This window comes from Chionomys nivalis, chromosome 15, assembly GCF_950005125.1.
Source record: "Chionomys nivalis chromosome 15, mChiNiv1.1, whole genome shotgun sequence".
NCBI lineage: Eukaryota > Metazoa > Chordata > Mammalia > Rodentia > Cricetidae > Chionomys > Chionomys nivalis.
Genome location: NC_080100.1, coordinates 29,104,938 through 29,121,435, shown reverse-complemented (window position 1 = coordinate 29,121,435; position 16,498 = coordinate 29,104,938). Strand labels below are relative to the sequence as shown.

Sequence of the window (16,498 nt, the reverse complement as noted above, 5' to 3'; positions counted from 1 at the left end):
GCCTATTAAACTTGTCTGTGTTAGCCACATGGCTTGGTACCATTTTCAGCAAGGCAGTGCTTGCTCTGTATTTGGCTTCCTCTGTGTCTGGGTGATGACTGTAGACTGAAACTTCCCTCTTCTCAGAATTCTCCTTGCCCTGCCTCTACTTCATGCTTGGTTGCCCCTCCCACCTATACTTCCTGCCTGGCTACTGGCCAATCATCATTTATTTAAAACACATGTGACAGAGTACAGACCATTTTCCTGCTCTTCTCACTGGTTTGAAATCGGACATAGTGACTTTTTTTTTTTTACCAGTAGTCTTATTTGGAGACTCTGTACAGATTCTTTGATTAGATGACATGATGCAGACAGTCTTAAAAGAGCCCCACAGAGGGAAAAGCTGAAGGCTGTCTCCAACCAACAGCAACGGAACCTCTGGAGCTCTCAAGTAACAACCAGCAAGCAAAAACACAAAATGCATCTTTTCTGTGAATTTACGATTATTGTAATGCATATTGTTAGAAAATGGATTCTATAGCACCAAAATCAACAGCAAAAGTTGGGTTTTGCCAACAATAACGCAAGTTCCATTCAGTAAATTAGGCCGTGGCAGTCATAAATTCAGTGTCTTAGGAGCAAAGCATTTCACAGAAACTTAATAAGGTAAATGCAATGATGTCAGCAGAGTTAAAAAGGAAGGAAGAGTGGTGGACACCGTGAAAAACCAGACTGACGTACGGCCCACCACAAGGACGCGAGCAGGCAATGCCCCGGTCCTCTTTGGTGCTACTGAAACGTAAGAAAATAAATGTGAAGTTGTCAGTTCTTTCACTTTGTCAAGAAAATCTGGGAATTTGGGTGTTTTATAATTCCCTACTCTTCAAGTAATTAAAACATATTAAATAACAATGAACAGCATGACCAAAGATCAGTCGCTGACCTAAATTATCCTAGTGTGACGTACATTCAGGCTGTAAATCTTGCCTTCATTCTGTTTGTATGTTCAAAAAACTTCTTGAAAGATTTCAGAGGAGCCTAAAATTCATGTTGTTAGTTTGCAAATAAAAGGCAAGTTTTATATGACTAAACATCCAAAGACATATTTCCCAGAAGCTAAACCCAATGGAAACTAATCTAAAGTAATTCAAACCTGGAATTCAATTAACTAAAAGGTACAGCTAGCTCACTTAAAGCAGGCGACATATTTTATAATCACCGATTTACTCCAAAGGAAAGAATCATTTGTCTTTTACTTAATGGATATTTTTTTGTTTGTTTTAGATGAACTTATCACCAAGGACTGGGACAAAATTTCATTTACATTTTCCTAATATACAAAAGGTTGGTATCATTTATACAAAGTATTGCTAGCATTCTTAACTCATAAGAGGTTTCTTTAGGTAATTATTTTTAACAATGTCCGAGGATGGTGAGAGAGCTCAGCAGTTAAGAGCACTTGCTCTCCCCGGGAACTTAAGTTGAATTCCAAGCCTCCAAGTCAGGTTTACTGCCACCTGCACCTCCAGTTCCAGTGATTCAATATGCCTTTGTGTGATGTGGGTGCTCTCACAACATGGCAATTACGTACAATTACACATGCACATAAATACATTTTTTAAAAAATAGGTAGGAGCCGGGCAGTGGTGGCGCATGCCTTTAATCCCAGCACTCGGGAGGCAGAGGCAGGGGGATCTCTGTGAGTTCGAGGCCAGCCTGGTCAAGAAGAGCTAGTTCTAGGACAGGAACCAAAAAGCTACAGAGAAACCCTGTCTCAAAAATCAAAAATAAATAAATAAATAAAATAAAATAAATAAACAAAAATAGGCAGGAAAGGTGGAAAGAAGTAATTATAATAGCTCAAAAATAAAAGTAATAATAATAAAAAAAAACAGCAATAAATCATTGGGGGCTGGCCTGTTAGTTCAGCAGGAAAAGGCACTTGCCGCCAAGCCTGCTGAACTGAGTTCTACCGTTTGAATCCATATGGTGGAAGGAGAGAATTGGTTTCGAATTGTCCTTTGACCTCAATTACATGTGCCGTCGTGACATGTAGGAAATATAAAATGTTTTTCCAAACACAAGGGGAACTTGGCATGTTAATGGCTCCTTATTGGAGTTCTCCCAACACTGTTGTTTCAGTCAGGGGGTTCACGTAACTGAGGATGACCTTGAACTACTAATACTAAAAGCAAAGATAGACCTTTACCTACTAAGTGGTAGAATTACATATAGGCCTGTGTCATTAGACCTGGCAAAATGCTTATTTAAATGAAGATATTTTCCTAATTACAAAACGTTTTTTTTTCCTGAGAAAATTATCTGCAAGCTTACTCACTCAGACCAGCTCCATTATAATTTTATATGGAGTTAAGATAAAATTGAAGAGAAACTCTAATTTTGTATGTGTTTATATCTAAATCCCTGCAATTTGATCCCATCTAGGGAACTAGATAAAGACATATGAAGACCAGAAAAAAAAAACCAGAGGTATGCCAATATTTGAAGAAAGTGGAAGAACAACGTGTGTGTGTGTGTGTGTGTGTGCGTGTGTGTGTGTGAGAGAGAGAGAGAGAGAGAGAGAGAGAGAGAACAGTCAATGAAACAGGAGGAAAGCCAGGAATGTGTTTCCATCAGGACAATAAAAGCTTCCTTATGAAGTAATCAACAAAGTCACACAGACTGTGTGACTAAGTAAAACAATGCCAGGATTGTCCCACATAGAATCTTCCTTCTACCTATAATGATAAAGCAAGGTCAGAGAAACCCAAGTTGGACTGTTCTTTCGGTACTGTGCCTCCAAAGAAACAACTGCCAAAAAACAATTAGTGAGTTACCTTCACAAAAGAAACGGACAGCCAATACTAGCCATTTTGGAACTCTAAGAATTGGGGAAAAAAAAGAATCTACTCACAATTATACAAAACTGCAAACATGAAATATGTCAAGAGTTACATAAAGGCCTAAAATTTGCTGATATAAAAGACGAGGAGAGAGGGCTCCATGTTTAAGAGCCCTGGCTGCTCTACTAGAGGAAGGGCCAAACTGTAGCTAATCAACTAATCAGCCAGAGGGATCTGATGCCCTCTGGCTTCTGCAGGCACTGCACACATATGGTACACAAACAGTTACGAAAAACTAGACGCACAAATACATAAATCTTAAAGATATATAAACAAGTGCTCTAAGACCTTGAGCTAAAGAAACTAGGGTAATTAACTCACATCCATTCACCAGACATTGAATACCTAGATCTGATTCTAGACTCTTGAAGTGGATCAGCAAAGAAAGCTAGTGGCCTTGCTTTGTCCCAGCAGGAACCCACTTACATATCCCAGTAAATATTAACTGTGATTGACCAACTAGAGTTAATACCAATGATTAAAGTATCCTAGTCATATTTTCTGATTTTCATTTCACTTAAAATAAAGGTAAGAAAATCATTAAAAGACTCAGTTTAGCTTGTGCAAAACAGCAGCCCTATTTTGAAGACTGCTGTAAAACTCTCATCATTAACAATTTTTTAAAAAACTAATAAAACATATTTAATGATTTTATTTGTATGAGCTCTCATTAACAATTTTTAAAAAAACTAATAAAACATATTTAATGATTTTATTTGTGTGAGTATTTTGCATGCATCTATGCACCATGTGTGAGTATGTGTGGTGCCTCAGAAGTCGGAAGGGGGCACTGGATCAGGACAGGGAGGGCAGTAAGCCACATTTCGGTGTTTAGTGCTGGGAATGAAGCCCAGGTTCTTTGGAAGGGCAGGAGGAATCCTCTCTCCAGCTCCCACTGAATTACTATTTAAATGACACAAAATACCAAACCATTACAGATAGTCTAATACTGTTACTAGTAATATGTAAATTTATTTCCCTTTTAAACATTTATTTAGAGAAAGAGACAGACACAGCAGAGGAAGAAGGGAAGGATAGAGGGAGGAAGGGCTGGACATGTGTGCAGGTCAGAATACAACTTGCTAGAGGGCTCTTCTTCCATTCAGTGCCTTCTAAGCTATATCAGCTGAAAGAATCATTTAAAATGATCATCATTACATCTAAACCTAACTCTTTCAGTAAAGAATCTGAATTCAAGGTTGAGTGATAGGTTAACATAAGGAATGTTGTTTCTCAAAAAAAAAAAAAAAAAAAAAATCAATGTGTTTAATAACTGACAGTTACAGAATCTATAAATGACTTTATTATTCCTCTGGTGAAATTTACACATCCTCAATGTCCCGGATCAAGTCCTTTCTCCTGGCTTCCCGACAGCTGTGTTCTGTCTTCTGTCGGTTTATTTAGAAGAAAGTCAACTATCTGCAGGAGAACATCATCATCAAAGCCTTTCACATCGTTATCTTCCACGGTCTCATACAGAGGCTTACTCTGTGTCCCCCAGCAGATGTTTTTACGAGGGTTATTTTGATCAGCCTGTACAGTCAGTGCCAAAGTATTTAACTGGTAGCAGAAAAAAGAAAAATATTTTCCGTCTGTGATCACGGCCTGGGAGACAAAAGGTCGAGTAACATCTGCTTCACTCCAGAATCCTGCAGAAGAAAGCAATGGGGGGATTGACACATGTTGATATGTTTTATCAAAACAAAACACACTGGAGGGTAGTAAAGCCCCTGAAAATCCTGACCTACCAAATCCCTGAGATCTTCAAGTTTCCCTGCTTTTGCCACTAACTCCACATTCTATTTCTGTATTAACGGCTCCTCCCTTCCAGCGTCCCCAGACTTAGGATGCACTTTGTTCTACAACTTCCACCTTCCACAGCTCCTAGCCTTCACTTGGCTACCTAACATGCTTTACCTACAGGAATCCTCCTGCATCTGATACTAACGTGATGGCCTTCAGAATACTCGGAAAACTTTCCACACTGGCACCATATAAAATCCAGTATCCATTGTGACCATTTATTTCACCAAAGACGAATGCATACACAAGCTCTCCCAATCTTCAGGAAGAATCTAGCTTTCTACGGTTCTAACACCATGCCCCTGGGTAACCCGGTGCCTTCTGACTATTTTTAAAGAGAGTTTAAGAGCTGCTGTCATTGCCTCTGGTGTCTCAGGTCATAAGGCTCCAGGACGCCTCAATACCTTACCCACTCGAGTTTTCTGTCTGACTCTTGTTCTAGACTGACTGGGGTAATATTTTTAAATGCTGCCAAAGTCAAAAATCAATCTGACTTCTCCACATTTATATATTATTTAACCCTTAATGGAGAGATCTAACAAAATTATTGCTCAAATGGAATAGGTAACAGTTTTTTGTTCATGAGCATACAGTGCCATTGGAAGGTATCACTCACCCTTCCTGACTATCCTAAGCCCACCTCCTACCATCTTCCCTTCCTATTAAAGAAATGGAAGCCAACAATGGAAGCATAAAATTGATGCATTTCTACAAATGAACAAGGAGACTCTAGTTAAGAACAATCTATATTAATACTACTCCTGGGTTATTGTGCAGAATTTGTCTAGTTCATATTTTGTACCTTCAGGCTTTGCAGTAGAACCCAAACATCTTACACTGGACTTGGAAGAACAGGATGAGGATTATAGCTCAGCTAGATAATTGCTTAGTAGATACCAGTTCTTGGTTCAAACTCCAGCCCCCCTCCCCCCAAAAAAAGTCCTACATGGTATAGCTTCTACCTTCTGCCATGCCGGTGCACGGCATTCTTCATCCCCTTTCTTTACTGGCCTCCAATCACCAGTCTCTCCGGTGTTCCTTAGTGCTTCAAGTCTGTCCTCACTGCAGAGCCTTTTGTGGTTATTCCTCTTATCTCAAAGTGTCTTCCCTAGATTCTGCATGACTAGCTTGTCACCATCCAGGTCTGTGTGAAAGTCATCTCTGGACATCTTCCCATAATGACTGTGCTCACATCGACTGTGCCTCTTACCTCCCTTAGGACAGCCACGCAAGCATCATACTTATGCTGGCCTACTTTTCTCCTAACATCACTACTCTAGAAAGAGTATGTTTCCAGAAGCTCTCCACTGCATTAAAAGCTCCAGGAGAGTTAGATCTGTCTGTTATTCAACACTGTCTCCAAAGCTAACAGTGCTGCCATAAAAAGCATGCAAGGCCTGGAGAGGTGACTCAGTGGGAAACGTGCTGGAGATCCAGGTTCGATTCCTGGGACCCACATAAAGGTGAAGAATACTCAGTCCACAGAAAGTTGTCCTGTGACCTCCACATGCAAACTATGGCCCACAGCCTCATTGAACACACTTGCACCTCCTGAGGGAAAGCTTCCTCATTGGAATCTTGACTCCCCTACCATTTTCTTTCCTAACTAGAGAACTTTTTAAAGTGAGGATGCCTACAAGGACCTGCTGACTCACCAGTAGTTTTTGCAATGTTTGTGAAAAATACTAGAAAACGTTTCTGTCTGCACAGGAAGAAATCACAGGAAAAGTTCAACAGGAATACTCATGTGTACCTGACATTTTAAATGTAAAATGTATTTCATTATGGATTTTTAAATAACTACATTTTATTTGTTTTTTTAAAAAATATTTATTTATTTATTTATTATGTATACAATATTCTGTCTGTGTGTATGCCTGCAGGCCAGAAGAGGGCACCAGACCTCATTACAGATGGTTGTGAGCCACCATGTGGTTGCCGGGAATTGAACTCAGGACCTTTGGAAGAGCAGGCAATGCTCTTCACCACTGAGCCATCTCTCCAGCCCATAACTACATTTTATATCAATGTAAACTTTTCAAAATGTTCAGCTCCAGGTTGTGTCTTGTCTACAAAAACAATCTGTAACTCCATCCTCAGCAGGTTATACTTTCAAGAATGCAAACTGCCATGGCACTGGTCCTACCTTGGTACACAGCTTGAGCGCCGGTCCATGCGAAAAGGCTCGCAAGGGCATTAGCTCTAAAAACAACTTCCACCTGCTCAGCTTGGTTCTGTTTTATCAGCTTTTCTCTATTTAAACGGTCAGGTAACAGATGAAACTGGGTGTGACCGTAACAGCACGGATCTGCTGTTTTTGAACCTAAAGGAAACAATAGAAACACTTGAGATGAAACGCAAGCATGCAGAAGCTGGCGGCACTTGTTTCCAGCACCCCTTCTTCTTGGAACACCCTGTGTCCAGTACTCAGACTACACAAGGGGAATATGCCTTAAATACTTCCTCATTACTACGATGGTAAAGTTACCTGAAAACAATCCTCAACTGGCTCATTATCACAGAGCTTACCAGGGCACAAAATAAGCCAGAAGGATACGTAAAAAAGGTACTTATAATTCTCCATTATTTAATTTTGCCAACCCTTGTTAGGAACTACTATTGCCCTATACCTCAGCATGGAGGCTTTATGAAGGTTTACAGGTGAAGTGCTTGCTGGGCAAACCTAATGACTTGAGATGAATTCCTGGAGCCCACGCTGCAGATGAATGCACTCCACAAAGTCACTCTCTGACCTCCATATGTGCTCTGGGGTTCTCACCCACACTCCTATTATACACACAAACTCACAATAAAAAGCAACAACAAAAGGACTTCTTTACAATTTGTTCACTTAAAAGATTTTTATACTACATTTCTAAGAAAAATAAGTAGTTTATTGGGCAAAGTGCTTGCCTAGCATGCAAGGAGCTCGGCTTTGATCCTCGACATACACAGTGCTGATGGTGGCACACACCCTGCTCCAGCCTCAGCAATACATATCCCAGGACAGAGGATGTACAGTTTCAAAGCCATCTGTCACTCCATAGTGAGTGTTACGCTAGCCAGGGACAAGGAAAAGAAAAAAAGCAAAAGAGAGAGAAACAAAAACGGAGAAAAGAAAAGGAAGGGGGAGGACAGCCAAGGCAGAAAGGACTGGAGATTCAGCTCTCATGAACTACTGAGTGCTCAATTTCATTCTTAAAGTGGTTTCACTACTAAGACCAAGTGATTGAGAAAGGACCAATAAATTGGCCGAGAGGACTAACATAATGCTTTCTTAAAGTCTTCCTTGGGTCATCTAGGAACTAATAAGTGTATGGAAGAGAGAAAAAAATCAAGATGTGTTAGGGAGACACGAGGCCTACTAGTGCTTGAACTCCTGATGTATGTAACTACCATGTGTAGAACAAGAAGGATTCTTCAATAAAATGCTCTACAAGATCCTGAGTCATAAAATACAAAATACTTTTCCACATAATAAAACAAAAAACCTAGAAAGTATAACAATTTTTAAAGGTTAAATGTTGCTAATTCAGCAGAGGCAACAAAACGTTCAAATGAAGAGCTGCAGTTCTGTCCGCTGTCACTCATGTCATTCATTCATAGCCTTGAGGTTAGAAACAATACTGCTCATAGCCAATCAAACATCTTAGTCCTCAGAATTAAATCTGTGCTGGGGGTGGTAGTGTATCTCCTACACTACGAAGGCAGAGGCTAGAGGGCTCCTGCCACAAGTTCAAGACCAGCCAGGGCCAAGTGAGCTAGAAAAATCCTGTCTCCATCAAAAACCAATAAAATATAACAATTCAAAATTATTTTTCTACTAAAGTTAAAACATGTTCTTACTTTACAGATTTTTTTAATATATTTATGGATCAATATGTACGGAGAAACTTACCAGTAAATATGGAGTTTTCATATTGCCGTTTGAATAATGGAAGCTTGTCTGGTTTGCATTTCATAACCGGGATTTCTGCAGGAATGGAATAGTCCAGTGGCACAAACTTAAAGAAAACACAAAGAGAACTCAGAAACTATCCACTGCATTACAATTACCTTAGACTACATTTTTCCAATGGATTATTACTCACAAAATGGTCTAATTATACAAGTTGAGTGTCTGAATCAAATGCTAGGGTCTAGAAGTGTTTCAGACTTCACCGTATTCACATAGAGTCTGCAGGAGGAACATTCCTAATTTAAAATCTGAAATGCTCTGCATTCTTGAGACGACATTCGACATTTTCAAAAGAGAAGTGCTCACCTAAACTAGTATCTACTGATGGGCCCAAAGTGGTCGCACATAGGAAAAAATTTAAAATCCCACTATAATGCAAAATCGTAAGTTGATTTTATCACATTGATGCCTTACATATTTAAAATTATCTGACCTTCATAGACGATACCATCCACAATCAGAAAGCTGAGAAAGATTTCCAGGTGGGTCACCATCATAGAACAATCATGGAAGGCAAGAGATCTACCCAAAATACCTCATCATATTCATCTGGTAACCTGACTGGCCTATAGCAACGCTTACATCTGATGCCAACAGATACAAAACCTTACCTCCGGGAGTTGCTTAGCTATTCGGATCTGGTTGTGTGGCTTGTCATTTATTTGGTATCGTAAAGCATCAATGCGACCTTTCCGATGACCAGCAGGAATACGCTCTTCGCCTCGCTGCCAGTAAAAGTCAACGGGGCGCTTATAATCTGTCAAAAGATATTCAAAGTTTTCTTATTATTAAGAGAAAACTGGTTATTGACTAAGCCATAAACATGTTAAGACTGGCATGTCTAAAATATATACATATAAAAATTACAGTAATTTAAGAATCTGAAGTACATAATTTAACCATTATGTCTCAAGTGCAGCACACAAAACTTCATTAGGCTAACCAGCTAATTACTTAGTTAATAAAGATTCTCGAATGAATGGCGACACGACTCATCAGAACAAAGTGTGAACTATTTTATGAAGGACTAATTTCTCTTTTACAATTACTCTAAAGGGTACATAAAATTCCAATCGCTGCCATTTTATACAAGAACTCTGCTCTGAACAAAGCTAAGCTGCCTAAGCCACCAATGGTGAGCAGTCAAAAGTTACTGTGCTTTCCTAATACCACTTTCCTTACTAATGAGAAAGGGAAGTACCCCCACTCCAGACACAAACAAAAACATTATACATTATTTTTCAAGTCCTCACTGCACAAACAGAAGTTTCTGTTTACTGGGCCTAATCATCACCCCAAAACATGCCAGATATTGGCTCTTAAGACAGCAAACCTAACACGTGTCTTTTTACGTTTCATTTATTAAATGAATTCATGATATCTACTGTGTTGTGAGGATTAATCAGAGGGTATTTATAAATTTTGGAAAAAGGAGAGACACAGTATTTGTTAAGAAAATGTTTGGGATTTTAGCTAATATCTATTATTTAACCTTCACAATTCTATGACCAAACAGTATTACTCTAATTAAAGTAGGCCAAGTAAGGGAGGTTGATTACCTATCTATGGTCACCCAGCTTTCCTGCGGAGGACTCAAAAGACAACCCCAAGCTGGTTCTACTCAAGAAATCTCTCAAACTTTTGGCTGGGCAGACACAAAACTGAGTCAAGGCACGGAAACGTGATGAACTTCACCTGACTCTAAACTTTTAACAAGTAGTCTTGGCCGCGCAAGTCACGAAAAACTTGGGCTGCAAATGCCAACGCACTGGGTGCTACACAACCTGCTGGGAAGCCTGGAATAGCAAGCAATCCTGCAGAGGCCAGCACCACACCGCCCCCCTTCTCACCTAGGGCGGCGGTGGTCAGGACAGGGTTGAGTGGGGCGAGCAGGTTCACTAGAGTCCCCACCAGCTGGTCCAGGACGGGAGAGGCGAGGGCCTGGCGGTGGTCGAAGAGCGGCCGGCGCCGGCGCCGCCGCAGGTAGACATGCTCCTGCAAGATGCAGTCGCACGCGGCGGCGCGCAGGCCCGCCAGGTCGAGCGAGGGCGGGGACGGCGCGGGCGCGGGCGGCAAGCCCGAGAGGAACACCGTCTTGGTGAAGCCCTGGTACCAGCGATCGGCGTTCAGGGCGAAGGTCTGAGGATACACCATGTACTTCTTGAACTGCATCTTGGTGAGAATTCGTATCTTCTCGTCCACGGTCGGGGCCGCGTGCGCCGCCGCCTGCCAGCGCTGCACCCGCCGCAGCCGCGCAGCTTTGCTGTCGGCGGTCATGGAAGCCACGATCGGCGGGTACCGCGCCACGGGCGTCGCCGTGACCTCTGGGTCGCTCACCTTGGTGGCCGAGGCGGAGGCCTCAGCGGCGGCTTGGAGGGACAATCCCCGGCGGGGGACCAACTTCCAGCACCTGGCCGCCGCCATCTTTGTCCGCGAACCCGGAAGCCGAGGTCAACTTTCAGGAATTGTTCCTGTCCGCTTGCCGTAGGGACCAATCGCTTCTTGGAGGCGGGCGCTGAGTGGGTTTGTGCTGCGCTGCGTCGCTTGGTTTGCAGCCAATCAGCTTGCTCCGAAAGTTTATTCCATTCTCTTTGAGTATTTGTGTGCAAAAGACTGGCTTGCGCCAGATGTTTTTCACCTGTTTCTCTGAAGAAAGAAAGAATTAAGAGGAGTCACAGCGAGTAGGTTGTTTTAGGGACTAGCAACTTCCTCACCCTCAAACACTTAGATATTTCCCCCAAAGAGAAACTTTAAATCCTTACAGTTCTTAGTTTCTTCATTTGTGTCTCATGCTACACCCCCGTTAGAATCAGAAAGTTATTTAAGGAAATAAATACAGCATCTCTTTAGTTATGCATGCTAACTGACAAATAATTTGTGTGAGTTTTACTCTGTGCTAAACCCATTGTTCGGTATGAACTGATTCTTTGCAATAAAGTTCTTAATGAAAAGGATAACTTTACGTTTCAGTCTTCAACAACCAGCCGGTGTTCAAGAAATATCTCTGAAAAATAACCCAAATAACCCAAAATCTAAGTTCATCCCAGACAACCCATTTCTGTGACTCATTAAGAGCTAGGATAAGAGTAGTTTTGACTTACAAAAACAATCCTTGAGGATGTCCAAAACATTTTGTCTCTTAAAGGAATGTAGGCATATCGTTAAGTTTCAATTGATAATGCAGTTTATGAAGTTTCAGGTCTGCAAAACAGAAGTTTAGAACTGTAGCTAAGTTTCAATAATACCTCATGTGAGAAGTTCCTTACAGAATTGTAATATCCTTTTAACTTTAATAACAAAAGGAGGACATAATCTCAGCCTTCATGATCATTTTCAGCGCTCAAAGAATAAAGGTGAGGTGCCTAATCACAATATAAATTGAACTACCAGTTTGTGTAAAAAATATTCTTTTAGAGTATCATGTAAAACCTAAGTCATTTTATAAGTCCTCTTACAATTTCAGCACAGGTTTTAGATTCAAACATCAGCTCTAAAGAAGAGTTAACACTAGAAGACAGTTCTATTGGATTGTGTCATGTTTGTGTGTGGTAGTCAATCAAAATAATTAAGATGTATCTAAGAGAGGAGAGGCAGGAGAAGCCCTGCAATGAACAAAAGAACAAATTCAGGAGAAAGGGCCAAATTCTAGCTGTGGGAAGGAGGATGCTTTTTTTCTAATATCCAGTTCTTTTATACTGCACACAACGAAGCAGATATAAGGCCAAAACTAAACAGTGTGGTAAGGGCAGGCTTGATACTGGATCCCAGGTTGACTGCCCCTCACCCTGTTTTTTTTTTTTTTAATGAGTATTTATGAGTGCAGTTCTATGTGCTATTGGCCTGTGAGCTTATTTAGTAAACCTAAGAGACCTTGCATTTTTAACAAGGAGACAAAATATAATTATAGTACATAATGTTGTTTTTATTAGAAAGGGTTAGGTGCCACAGGGGGAAAATACAGTGGACAAAGTAAATATTAGTATAGAATAGTGTGTGGGGAGGTGCTTACAATGCAAAGGGCTTGGCCAGAGTACTACTCTTTGTGAAGATGGTATTTGAACAGTGGCCAGAGTAAGAAATGAGGGAGTCAGGTAAATATTGGAGAGGGAGGTCCCAAGAGGAGAAACAAACAAACAAAACGCGAAACAAAAACAAAAGCATTCAAGAAAAAAATGAGAAATGGATGCAGAGATTCTGAAATAGGAGCACAGTCTGAAGACCCAACAAGTGAGAAAGCCACATGAACTGAAAAACCAAAACAAAATAGACAATGAGTGTAAAAGAGTTCCAGACCATAGCACAACTGACTCCATGATAGAAGTTCCAATCAGGCCATAAAATTCAGTACATAGACAGTACTACCTCCCAAAATGAAAACAAAAGACCTACTCCACAAAAGTCCATAGTTATGGGAAAGTCTCTGAATGTACCAATCTTCCTTTTTTGCTTCTGTAGTTCTCCTTCTAACTAAAATTGTTCTTGTGAACTGAAACATGTCACCTAGAGCAAGGCTTTTGTGCTTAAAAGGTCACCGTGAGAAAGGCTCAGTGCTACACTGAGATCCTGAACACCCTTCATAGTCACCATCTGGTAAATAAATAAAAACAGAATTAAACATGCCACAAATAGTATTTTCAGTTGTCAAAAACATCTAAATCACTTCTTCTGATTTCTGCACTATATTTATTCTGTGACTTTTCCACCTTGTATTTTCACATTCTTCTAGATGAACATTCTTATTAATTCTATTTTTAAATTCCTAAATATTATAAGCAATACTAAAACTATTCCAGTTCCTGGGATCTTCTTTTTTGTGGACCAGTCCCTCAAGAGAGGGGTTTCAGTATTGTAATATGTGGTCTTTTAAATTTGCAGCACACTGCCAACAAATTGTGCATCTATCACAGTACATAGATCTCACACATCTGCACAGTCTTAACAACAATGCTAGAAGTTTTTGGAAGGTACAGGGTATTAGGGCTGAGGATGGAACTCAGTGTCAGAGTGCTGACCTGGCATCCATAAAGTTCCAAGTCTGATCCATCATATGTACACTGTACATCTGTAACCAAACTGAATAGATGATATGACCCTTTCATCTTGTATTTATCACATTGCGACCTTAATGTTTATACTGTCCCATGTTTGTTGGTAATTTACAATTCATTGTTCCATTTTTTTTTTTTCAAGACAAGGTGTCTCTATGAAACAGCTCTGGCTGTTCAGGAAATGACTCGGGAGACCAGTCTGGCATCAAACTCACAGAAATCAACCTGCCTCTGACTCCCAAGTGCTGGGAATAAAGGCATGCACCACCCCTGCCCAGATAATTGATGATTTTTGATTATGTGAATAAACTTCACCTATTGGGTCTTTGTCTTTGAAATTCTTTTCTTATCATTAATATCAATTTTATTACATTCAGATAAACACAAGAATTGCAGATACTTTTTTGATCTTCGGTTCATTTTTTGACTTATTTATGTCATTTGCTACATCAGATTTTTAGGCACTCAAAATAGCTACCCTTTGGGACTTCTAGCTTCCTATCTTGCAGAAGAAGGCCCACATATTTTGAAAATGAATCAGTCATCCTTGAAAAGAGTTAAGTACACATCAGTTGGTTATCTAGTACCAAAATATCAGCCCTGAAGACTTATACATACAAATAGCATTGCATAGATTGTTTAGGTTGTATTTATGTATTTAGAAATATGTGTGTGTCCTGCCTACATTCAAACACATATGCGTGCGCACACACACACACACACACACACACACGCACAGTTTTACCTTTCTCATGAAAGTGTAACAAACGCTTATTTGACTGAATAATTTGAAAAGCCACAATGCCAATAAGAAATGTTCTTTTTTAATGTCCATTGATCTATTTCTATTAACTTGTAGCAAAGGGTTCCTTTGTTTGTTACTATGGTCTGAATGTAGACTGTCCCCCGCAGGCTCATAATTTCTTCCCTGCTTTCCCCAGCTAGTGGCCTTCTGTGGAAACTTGTGAAACATTTTAGATAAGGGAATAAGCTAATAGACATGGAGCTTTAGCAACAAGCCATGCAAGTCCTAGCCTACCCCAGATTCTGGTCTGAGTGATCTGCTCTCTGGTGAGCCAGGATATGAGGAAACCATACAAGCTCTTGACGTTGTCTTCTTTCTCCATGAACCTTTAAGCCCAGAACAAGTCCTTCCTATATTAGGTTCCTTCTTGTTTGATTTCAGAGATGAAAAAGTGAACTGCCACCACTGAAAACGTTGGGAATTAGATTTTGAGGCTGGGAATACATTCAACCGTTTTTCTCCTATTATTGATGTTTTTCCAATTAGAGTATGAGGAAGTAATAGTAAAATGTAGGATAGGTAATAATTATACCAGTGTTCCTATTTTCAGCTACATATTTTTTTATTGTTTTTATTTTTTTTATTCTTTTTTAATTAAAATTTCCACCTTCTCCCCGTTTCCCATTTCCCTCCCCTCCTCCCAAATATTGCCCCCTCCCCCCAGTCCCCTCCCCCTTTCCCCACTCCTTTTCTCCTCCCCCCCACACCATTCCCCCTCCCTCTCGATACTGAAGAGCAGTCCAAATTCTCTGCCCTGCGGGAAGACGAAGGTCTTCTATCTATGTCCAGGAAGGTGAGCGTCTAAACAGGCTAAGCACCCACAAAGCCAGTTCATGTATTAGGATCGAAACCTAGTGCCATTGTCCTTGGCTTCTCATCAGCCTTCATTGTCCGCCATGTACAGAGAGTCCAGTTTCAACCCATGCTTATTCAGACCCAGACCAGCTGGCCTTGGTGGGCTCACAATAAATCAGTTCCACTGTCATAGTGGGTGGGTGCATCCCTCGTGGTCCTGATTTCCTTGCTCATGTTCTCCCTCCTTCTGCTCCTCATTTGGACCTTAAGAGCTCAGACCGTTTCTCCAAACTGAGACTCTGTCTCTACCTCGATCCATCGCCAGATGAAGGTTCTAAGGTGATATGCAAGATATTCATCAGTATAGGATAGGGTCATTTCAGGTTCCCTCTCCTTAGTTGCCCAAGGTACCAGCTGGGGACATCTCCCTGGACACCTGCGAACCCCTCAAGAGTCAAGTCTCTTGCCAACCCTAAGATGGCTCTCTTAGTTAGGATATATACTTCGCTGCTCCCGTATCCTCCCTTCTATATCCCAACCATCCTAATCCCCCGAGCTCCTCCCATCCTCCCCTTCTCATGTTTCTCATCCCATTTCCCCTTTGCCCCTTTCCACCTCACCCGCAAGTTCCCAGTTTTTGCCCTGCAATCTTGTCTACTTCCCCTCTCCAGGCGGATGACTATATGATTTTCTTTGGGTTCACTTTCTTATTTAGCTTCTCTAGGATCACAAATTATATGCTCATCAGCTACATAATTTTGATTTCTTAGATCATAAGTTGGTTACAGGGGATTTTATGAAGATTAGTATCTTCCCTATTTTCATCTTTTTTTCTTAGCTGGTTCAGGCATCTGCCCTCATGTTTGCTCTGGAGAAAGAACACTCTTAGGCAATTGAAACACATTCTGATTAGCATGAGCTAGCAAGAATATTCTCACCGCTCTAATGACAGTCTAAATGCCAAAAATGGACATTTGACTATAATTTGGCTAAGGAAAGCTGAAAGGAAATTCTTCTTGGAGATTTTGGAAGAGTTTTTTTTTTCCTTGATGAACAGCATATCTCACTTTTTTTTTAAGCAAGGACAGTTATTGGTGACATACATTTCCATGCTTAAAAGGCTCAAATTTGTTCCAGTAATGTAAAGTTATGAGTAGAGGTGTCACAGGCATACCAAGAATGAAGAATGAAGAGATGGTCATAC

The 16,498-nt window shown here is 40.6% G+C and overlaps 1 protein-coding gene across 1 annotated transcript; it reads right to left on the bottom strand.

Annotated features, from left to right (window-relative positions):
• Positions 1 to 4,170: 4,170 nt before the first annotated feature.
• Positions 4,171 to 11,373, bottom strand: Mrps30 (mitochondrial ribosomal protein S30). The gene is made up of 5 exons (XM_057789779.1): positions 10,497 to 11,373; positions 9,258 to 9,403; positions 8,587 to 8,692; positions 6,835 to 7,011; positions 4,171 to 4,534 (listed from the first exon to the last, which is right to left on the bottom strand). Exons 1-5 carry the CDS (start codon positions 11,068 to 11,070, stop codon positions 4,218 to 4,220), a joined length of 1,320 nt encoding a protein of 439 aa, XP_057645762.1. The 5' UTR covers positions 11,071 to 11,373; the 3' UTR covers positions 4,171 to 4,217.
• Between the last annotated feature and the right edge of the window lie 5,125 nt (positions 11,374 to 16,498).

Excerpts from the sequence above, each read along its gene's own strand:
- Mrps30 (XM_057789779.1), bottom strand. The coding sequence starts at position 11,070 with ATGGCGGCGGCCAGGTGCTGGAAGTTGGTCCCCCGCCGGGGATTGTCC. Across the intron at positions 9,404-10,496 it reads CCTGACCACCGCCGCCCTAG|ATTATAAGCGCCCCGTTGAC; the intron begins GTGAGAAGGGGG and ends ATCTTTTGACAG. Across the intron at positions 8,693-9,257 it reads TAGCTAAGCAACTCCCGGAG|TTTGTGCCACTGGACTATTC; the intron begins GTAAGGTTTTGT and ends GTTTTCTTTAAG.